Source organism: Calypte anna, unplaced genomic scaffold (assembly GCF_003957555.1).
Source record: "Calypte anna isolate BGI_N300 unplaced genomic scaffold, bCalAnn1_v1.p scaffold_108_arrow_ctg1, whole genome shotgun sequence".
In the NCBI taxonomy this organism is placed as follows: domain Eukaryota; kingdom Metazoa; phylum Chordata; class Aves; order Apodiformes; family Trochilidae; genus Calypte; species Calypte anna.
In genome coordinates, this window is record NW_022045423.1 from 81,964 (window position 1) to 90,357 (window position 8,394).

Here is an 8,394-nt window from a genome sequence, read left to right on the forward strand (position 1 = left end):
GCTGGGGGGGGTGTCAGTGTCACCCCTTCATTTTATAGGGTGTGGGGGGGTTGGTGTCACCCCTGCATCTAACGGGGTGTGGGGGGGTTGGTGTCACCCCTTCATCTTATAGGGTGTGGGGGGGTTGGTGTTACCCCTGCATCTTATAGGGTGGGGGGGGGTTGGTGTCACCCCTGCATCTTATAGGGTGTGGGGTGGGGTTGGTGTCACCCCTGCATCTTACAGGGTATGTGGGGGTTGGTGTCACCCCTGCACCTAACAGGATGTTGGGGGGGGGGGATCAGTGTCACCCCTGCATCTTAGAGGGGGGGAGGGTTGGTGTCACCCCTGCATCTAACATGGTGGTGGGGGGTCAGTGTCACCCCTGCACCCCAGGGGTATGTGGGGGTGGTCGATGTCACCCCTGCACCTAACAGGGTGTTGGGAGGGGATCAGTGTCACCCCTGCATCTTGGGGGGGGGGGAGGGTTGGTGTCACCCCTGCATCTAACAGGGTGTTGGGGGGGGTCGGTGTCACCCCTGCATCTCACAGGGTGTTGGGGGGGGTTGGTGTCACCCCTGCATCCAACAGGGTGTGGGGGGGTCGCTGTCACCCCTGCCCCCCAGGGGTGCTGCTGGGGGTTTTGGGGGGGGGAGGTGGGGCTGCTCCTGCCCTGGAGCCAGCAGGATCCCCCCTGCCCCCTCTCCCTGTCTCTGTCCCGCGCTTCCAGGGGGTCCTGGGGGGGTTGGGGGGGGTCCGGGCTGCTGCAATAAATGGATTTGGAGAGAAGGGGTTGGGTGGTGGAGAGACCCCGGGGGGAAGGGGTGGGGGGGACAGCACTGTGCCAGGGTTTGGCACTGGGGTGGGCACTGTGTGCCACGCTGTGCCTCGTGTGCCGTGCCAGCTGGGCCGTGTCACCACGTGTCACCCCGTGTGTGCTGTGCCATGTGTGTGGCACTGTGCTGTCACCTGCAGTGCCATACCCTCTGTGCCATTGCCACCCTGTCCCGTGCCACACACGCTGTGCCACGCCGTGTGTGCCATGCTGGGTGTGTGGCACCGTGCCACGCCACGGGTGCCATGCTGTGCCACGGGTGCCACGCTGTGCCACGTGTGCCACGCCACGGGTGCCACGCTGTGCCACGGGTGCCACGCTGTGCCATGCAGCACTGGGCCGTGCCACCTGCTGTGTGCTGTGCCATGGTTACCCTGCCCTGCCACACGGGTGGCACTGTGCCACACTGTGCCACACTCACCTCACCATCCTCTGTGTGCTGTGCCACGCCGTGCCATGCTGTGCCATGCTGTGCCATGCCACTGTGCCGTGCCACACGGTGCCAGCTGTCCCACACCATGGTGTGCGGTGCCAGGCTGTGCCATAGGTGCCATTCCATACGTGCTGTGCCATAGGTGCTGTGTCACGCAGGGGGTGTGGTGTATAGGGTGTGGTATATAAGGTGTGGTGTATATGGGGTGTAGTGTGTAGGGTGTGGTGTAAAGGGGCGTGGTGTATATGGGGTGTGGGGTATAAAGGTGTGGTACATAGGGCATGGTATATAGGGGTGTGGTGTATAGGGTGTGGTATATATGGGGTGTGGTATATAGGGGTGTGGTGTATAGGGTGTGGTTTATAGTGTGTGGTGTATTGGGGTGGTGTATAGGGTGTGGTTTATGGGGTGTGGTTTATAGGGGTATGGTGTGTAGGGCTGTGCTATATCTCCAGGTGTGCTGTCAGGAGCAGGGCTGTGCAGGGGGGTGTGCAGGGGGTGTGTATAGGGGTGTGCTGTATGGAGTGGGCTGTATAGGGGACAGTGGGAGGCTGGGGGCATTGGGGACACAGAGATCACACTGGGAAAACACTGGGATTGCACTGGGATCATACTGGGACCTCACACTGAGGTCACACTGAGATTGAACTGGGGGCGCTGGTATCAAACTGGTTTCACACTGGGTGCTGGGATCATACTGGGATAACTCTGGGATCATACTGGGGGCATTGGCATGTCCCAGGGATCATACTGGAATGGCACTGGGATTGTACTGGGAGTGCTGGGGTCATACTGGGGGCACTAGAATGACATTGGGATCACTGGGATGGCATCGGGGTCATACTGGGGGCACTGGGAAGGCACTGGGGTCATACTGGGAAGGCACGGGGATAATACTGGTGGCACTGGAGAGGCACTGGGGTCATACTGGGTTCATACTGGTGGCACTGGGAAGGCACTGGGGTCATACTGGTGGCACTGGAGAGGCACTGGGGTCATACTGGGTTCATACTGGTGGCACTGGGAAGGCACTGGGGTCACATTGGGAAGGCACTAGGAATGCACTGGGTTCATACTGATGGCACTGGGATGACACTGGTGGCACTGGGAAGACACTGGGGTGATACTGGTGGCACTGGAGTCATACCAGCGTCGCTGGGGCCATACTGGTGGCACTGGAGAGGCACTGGGGTCATACTGGGTTCATACTGGTGGCACTGGGAAGGCACTGGGGTCATACTGGGGACACTGAGACGACCGGGTTCCCGCCCGTCCGCCAGGGGGCGCTGCTGCTTCCCGGCCCCCGTCAGCTCCTGTGGCGCATGCGCAGTGGGGCGGTCAGGCCGGCTAGCCGCGCGGGGGGGCTCCGCCGCCATCTTGGTTTGTGGGGACGGGCCCGGAGGTACCGAGGGACGGGGGGTGAGGGGATCCCGGGACCGAGGGACCTGGGGAGGGGGCTGCGGGGCAGGGGGGGGCTGCGGGGCACGGGGGGGGCTGTGGAATATGTGGGGGGGTTAGGGGTACGGGGGGGTGTGGTGCTTGGGGGGCGCTGGGACTGAGGGGCAGGGGCGGTGGTTACTGGGCACGGGTGTGTGGGGTCTGAGGGGCTGGGGGGGGCGTGGGGAGTTGGGGGGCTGGGGGACAGGTGGGGAGGAACCTGGGGGGCATCTTTGGGGCTGGGGATGCCTGGGGGGGGTGCTGGGGGAGGAGGGCTGGGGGTGCGGGGGGTGTGGGGATGCGGGGGGGGTTTAGGGATGCGGGGGGGGGTGGGGATGCGGGGGGGTGTGGGGATGCGGGGGAGGTTTGGGGATGCGGGGGGGGGTGTGGGGATGGGGGAGGGTGTGGGGGTGCGGGAGGGTGTGGGGGTGCGGGGGGGGGTTTAGGGATGCGGGGGGGTGTGGTGATGGGGGGGTGTGGGGATGCGGGGGGGTGTGGTGATGGGGGGGTGTGGGGATGCCTGCGGGGTCCTTACGGGATCCTGGGTTGGGGGGGGCAGGGGTAGCGCTGCAGGCTCAAGGGGGAGTTGGGGGGCTCCATGTCTGGGGTGACGCCCCCCTTACCCTCCCTCTCCCCCCCGTCCCAGCCATGGAGCCGAGCGGGGGGGGGCGTAAGGAGAGGCCGAAGCCCCGGGAGGCAGCAGCGCGGCTGGAGAAAGCCAAGCAGAAATCAGCCCAGCAGGAGCTGAAACAGAGGCAGAGAGCAGAGGTGGGCGAGCTGGGGAGGGGGCACACGGGGACAGGGCAGGGCACCTCCCTCTCCCCCTACTCATCAGCTCCTCCTCCCCCTCCCCAGATTTATGCCCTCAACCGGGTGATGACAGAGCTGGAGCAGCAGCAGTTCGACTCCTTCTGCAAGCAGATGGAGGCCTCTGGCGAGTGAAGGGGCCCACGTGGCCCCCCCACGCCCCTCTCTTGCAGCCTCCCCCCCCTTTTTTTCTAACCTTTTGTTATTTATTACAGAATGTTTGTTGTTTGGTTGCCTTTTTTTAAATAAAACCTGTGGTGGTTCCACATTTCTCTGGCTCCCTTGGTGCAGAGTGGGAATGGGGGGGGGGAGGAGGCTGGAGGCCAGAGCAGCTGCAGCCACCTCTCGCCAGGTCCCAAGCAGGACCCAGACCCAACAATTCCAAGGGTCAGGAAGGTTCCCTGCCCTCCCTCTCCCTGGATTTCCCCCCCATTCCAGCTCTCACAGCTGTTTGGAGCCTCCCTGGGGGACCCTCCCCAGTGTTTCTTTCCGCCGGGTTTGACCTTCGCTTCCTTCCTCCACCCACACGCCCTCTGCAACCCCACAGCCTTTCCAGAGACTTCGGATCAAACTCTGTGCTTCCCCCCCCCTGCCAGCAAACACCCAGGAGGTGTTGTGGTGTGTTGGGTTTTTTTTTTTTAAGGGGAGGGGGGAGCAAATAAAACCACGTGTGAGAGGTGGGGAAAATAATAAACAGCAAAACGCTGCTGGGGAATCGGGGTTCAGAACCTCTTGGTGGTTTCTTCCCCTTCTTCCCAACCATGGAGGGGCTGAGCTGGTTTTTTTTTTGGGGGGGGGGAGTGTAAATCTTCCCTTTTTTAAAGAAATTACCAACACAGAGTGGGAGCAATCTCTAAATTTCCCTTCCCCAAGGAGGGGTTTGGGGTTTTTTGTTCTTGTTACAGGGGTTGCTCACCCCCCAGGACAGACAGGGTACAGGGAGGGTATTTTAAGGTGAGGTTGGATGAAGCCTTGTGCAGCCTGGTCTGGTGGGAGGTGTCCTCATGCCAGGGGGGGTTGGATCTTGATGATCTTCAAGGTCCCTTCCAAGCCATTCTGGGATTTGATGCTTTTAAGGCTCTTTTCCTACCACTCCTTTTACTTCCCTTTTCTAAACAAGCGAGAGGAGCTAAGGGAGATGGCTGAGGAGGAGGAGGAGGAGGAGGAAGGTGTTTCTTGGTGTTGGGTGAGGGCAGGGTTAGGCTTTGCAGCTCCAGAGGGCAAAGGGGAAGCAGATGTAGGACATGGACCAGGCGAGGCAGTAGACAGGAGCCAGCCCTGCCGGTGAGAAGAGGATGGCCACCACCCCTGTGGAGTGGGAAAAGACTTTGGGATCTGCTCCTTCCTCCCCTGGGAGAGTTTAATTACCCCCTCCCGTTTTAATTATAGCCATCTCCTTACCTCCAGTGTAAACCAGTTTCTTCCAGAGCTGGGACTCCAGCACCTTGTCGTGGGGGTAGAAGCCCTGATCCACCATGAAGAGGATGGTGACCCCCGCGGCCACCCGCAGCAGGAGGACATTGCCCCCAGTCAGCAGGAAGGTGCTGGCCAGCAGCGAGGAGGCGTAGGGACAGGGCAGCCCCCGGTAGGTGAAGGGGATCCCAGCTGAGTGCCAAATGTTCCCTTGAGGGAGGAGGAATCACCCCCAAACACCCCCCCCCCCCCCCCCCAGCCTGATGCCCTTTAAACTGCTGAACTGGAGAGAATTGGAACTGTGGGATACAGAGCCCCTTTTCCAAGAGATCATAGAACTATGGAATGGTTTGGGTTGCAGTGACCTTAAAGCCCCTCCAGTGCCACCCCTGCCATGCTCAGGGACACCTCCCACCAGCCCAGGGTGCTCCAAGCCCCATCCAACCTTCAGCACTGCCAGGGATGGGGCAGCCACAGCTTCTCTGGGAAACCTGGGCCAGGGGCTCAGCACCCTCACCCCAAACAATTTCTGCCCCATCTCCAACCTCAATCTCCCCTCTCTCTCCCACTTCCAAGCCATTCCCCCTCATCCCATCCCTCCAGGCCCTTGTCCCAAGTCCCTGCCCAGCTTTCCTGGAGCCCCTTCAGGCACTGGAAGGTGCTCTAAGGTCTCCCCATTGCAGCCTTCTCTTCTCCAGCCTCAACACCCCCAACTCTCTCAGCCTGGCTCCAGAGCAGAGCTGCTCCAGCCCTCCCAGCAGCTCCAGGGCCTCCTTTGGAATCACTCCAACAGCTCCATGTCCTTCTGCTGATGGGAACCCCAGAACTGGACCCAGTTGGAGCCAGAACTCACCACTGGAGAAGAAGCAGAGGCGAGCAAAGACGGCCATGACGTAGGCGATGGCCAAGAGCCCTCCCAGCACCCCCTGTGGCTGCAGCAGCAGAGCCGTGGCCAGCCCGAAGGTGGTGAAGTCAGCAAAGTCATCCAGTTTGGCCCCTGCAGGCAGCGAGGAGCCAGGTGAGTTGTGGGGAGAGAGGGGAGAAAACAAGACCCCAACACTGGGTTCCTCAGGGCCCAACTCACCCAGCGCCGAGCAGGCATTGAGCTGCCGGGCAACGGCTCCATCAGCCAGATCCAGCAGGAAGCCCAGGAGCAGCAGCCAGCAGGAGTGGTGGTACTGCCTGGGGAGGGCACAACCAGCCTGACTTTCCTTTTTCCCCACCCATATCCCCTTTGTTTCTCCCCCTTTTTTTTTATTTTATCCCCCCCCACACACCTGTTGAGGCTGCAGAGGACAGAGGACAGCCCTGCCACCAGGTTGGCCACAGAGAGCCCATTGGCAGCATTTTTCCTGATGAATTCCAGGATCCGGCCCCAACCTGGTCTCTCCCTCAGGAACAATTTCTTGGTGGTCTGGAAAATACCTGCAACCCACCGTGGGGGCTGGTGAAGGGCAGAAACCCCCCCTCAATGGGGTGGAGTTTAACCCTCCCCCAGGTAGCAAGTCGGTGCTCGGGGACAGGAGGGGGACACAAAGCCCCACAGCAGCCCCCTGCCCTCCCTCCAGCTCTGGGGAGGATTTTTTGGGGTGCTGCTGAGGGAGCGGGGGGCTCTTTGGCTCCTTCCCCTCCTCAAAAGTCCCCAAAAAGCTTTTTTATTTTTAGCAAGCATGGTGGGGGAGGTTGGGGTGTGTTTTTATGTTGTAACAAGCCCTGCCTTGTTATCTGCCCAGCTGGAGGTGCAAAGGAAAAACCAAACCAAACCAAGCAAAAAACTGCAAAAGACAAATGAAATCAACAAAATAACTTTTTAAAAGGAAAATAAATCCAAACCCAAGCTTAGACTTAAACAAACAAACAAACAACCCCGGGGTTAAGCTCCAGTGATCTTATATACCTATGGGCTAAGCTTTAGAGCAAGGGTTTAAGGGTCATGTCCTACTAGTGGGCTTTGTACCCTGCCTGTGCCGTGGTCCCAAAGCCAGGCAAGCTGGTGACATCCTTCATCTGAAAGAAAACAGCACGTCAGAGCAAGACAAGAGCCACCCCCACCCCTCCACCCCCCTGCACCCGCTCAGCCCGGGGCCACCTCGTCCCCCAAACGCCGCTCAAACCGCTCCCCGGGGGTGACAACACCAAAAAGAATTAAAAAAAGGAAAAAAAAAACCCAAAAAACCACCAAACCGAAGGCCCCCGTCGGGTCGTGAGGAATTCCAAGATCCTCCTGGTTGAGGGGTGGGTGGCTCAGCGTGCCAGCGGGATGGATTTGGCCACTGGTGAGGTGACCTTTGGACACCGCGCCCCGAGCCGGCGGGACGGGCTGAGCCGGGTGCCTGGGGATGGAAAATCCCCCCCAGGGTCCCCTCAGCACCTGGGGTCAGTTGGGTTCTGAGGAGCTCAGCACACGCCCGGTGCTGTCCCCTTTTTGCTTCTTCTTTGATTTGGGATAATCCGGTGGGTTGGGAGCTGGGGTGGGCTCCAAAGTGGCCAAAAAAAAAAAAAAAGAGGACTTTTGGGGCTTGGCATCACCACCCTCCTCAGCTCCTGGCAGGATCATCACAGGTGGCATCACAGTCCCCCAGTGCCTGTACCCATTCCTGGTGTTTCCAGCCAGGGTGGGAGCATCCCCCCCACCATTCCCAAACTCTCTGCATTTTGCTACTATTTTTTGGGGGGGGAAAAAAGGCAGTTTGGGCTCTTCCTGGGTGACACCACACATCTTACGGGGGACTTGTACCCCCCCAGGAGGGTCTCACCTCTTGGGGACAAGAGAGAAAAGGAGGTTGAGGCAGAGGAGGTGCAGAATGAACTTGGGGGTTTTTTTGGGGGCTGCTTTATTGTTTCTCCATTTTTCCACCCCGATTTTGGGGTGGGGCTTGGGCCGTGCCCTGCAGCCCCCATTTTGCTGCCAAACCCCCCAAAACGGCAATTTATGGGAAGGGGTTGTTGGGGGTTGGGGGGGGAGAAGGAGGAGAGAAGAATCCTTGCACAGATACATGAAGCTGTCACTTACCAACCGGCGGTGACACCATCCACATGGCCGCGGTGGCAGCGGTGGCACCGGCGAGGGGAAACTGAGGCACGGGGGGTGCTCAGCGCTCCCCCTGCGGGGTTCTGTGCCTTTATATAAGCAAAGGCTGAGGAGGCTGAGTCACCCGTGCCGGGGGTGGGTCCGGCCAGAGGACACGGGGGTTTTTGGAGCTGCTTGGCACCACCGGGGAGGGAGGAGCTGGCCCGGGAGGGACGGGGACCTGTGCCAGCCTCACCGGCTCCGTGCCAGCTCCATGGTGCCCGGGCTGGCCTGGCAGCACCCATGCCAGGCTGGCAGCACCCATCCCAGGTGTGGATCACCCGTGCCAGGCTTGTGGCATCCGTGCCAGGCTCTCAGCACCCATCCCAGGTGTGGATCACCCATGGCACCCACCCCGTGCCTGCCCGTGGGGTGCTTGTGGCACCTACACCAGGATGGAGCCCCCCTGTGAGCCTCATG

General features: G+C 60.3%; 2 protein-coding genes across 21 annotated transcripts; one reads left to right on the forward strand and one right to left on the reverse strand.

The window, feature by feature from the left end:
- The first annotated feature begins 2,595 nt into the window (after positions 1-2,595).
- Positions 2,596-3,741, forward strand: SVBP (small vasohibin binding protein). Of its 2 annotated transcripts, none has more exons than XM_030468450.1 (3): positions 2,596-2,649; positions 3,331-3,452; positions 3,540-3,741. In XM_030468450.1, exons 2-3 carry the CDS (start codon positions 3,333-3,335, stop codon positions 3,624-3,626), a joined length of 207 nt encoding a protein of 68 aa, XP_030324310.1. In that variant the 5' UTR covers positions 2,596-2,649; positions 3,331-3,332; the 3' UTR covers positions 3,627-3,741. The 2 variants fall into 2 exon arrangements, with proteins under 2 accessions (XP_030324310.1, XP_030324311.1); XM_030468451.1 differs by having other exon boundaries at positions 2,600-2,627.
- An 865-nt stretch (positions 3,742-4,606) lies between these two features.
- TMEM269 (transmembrane protein 269) lies at positions 4,607-8,015 on the reverse strand. 19 transcript variants are annotated; one of them, XM_030468434.1, is made up of 7 exons: positions 7,918-8,015; positions 6,867-6,911; positions 6,182-6,329; positions 5,989-6,086; positions 5,758-5,901; positions 4,893-5,096; positions 4,607-4,799 (listed from the first exon to the last, which is right to left on the reverse strand). In XM_030468434.1, exons 1-7 carry the CDS (start codon positions 7,940-7,942, stop codon positions 4,690-4,692), a joined length of 774 nt encoding a protein of 257 aa, XP_030324294.1. In that variant the 5' UTR covers positions 7,943-8,015; the 3' UTR covers positions 4,607-4,689. The 19 variants fall into 19 exon arrangements, with proteins under 19 accessions (XP_030324294.1, XP_030324289.1, XP_030324298.1 ...); XM_030468429.1 differs by having other exon boundaries at positions 6,182-6,348; positions 6,862-6,911; XM_030468438.1 differs by having other exon boundaries at positions 5,989-6,106; positions 7,918-8,003.
- Positions 8,016-8,394: the final 379 nt, after the last annotated feature.

Excerpts from the sequence above, each read along its gene's own strand:
- SVBP (XM_030468450.1), top strand. The coding sequence starts at position 3,333 with ATGGAGCCGAGCGGGGGGGGGCGTAAGGAGAGGCCGAAGCCCCGGGAG. Across the intron at positions 3,453-3,539 it reads AACAGAGGCAGAGAGCAGAG|ATTTATGCCCTCAACCGGGT; the intron begins GTGGGCGAGCTG and ends CCCCCTCCCCAG.
- TMEM269 (XM_030468429.1), bottom strand. The coding sequence starts at position 7,942 with ATGTGGATGGTGTCACCGCCGGTTG. Across the intron at positions 6,087-6,181 it reads GTCCTCTGCAGCCTCAACAG|GCAGTACCACCACTCCTGCT; the intron begins GTGTGTGGGGGG and ends TGCCCTCCCCAG. Across the intron at positions 5,097-5,757 it reads CCTCTGCTTCTTCTCCAGTG|CTGGGATCCCCTTCACCTAC; the intron begins GTGAGTTCTGGC and ends TTTGGCACTCAG.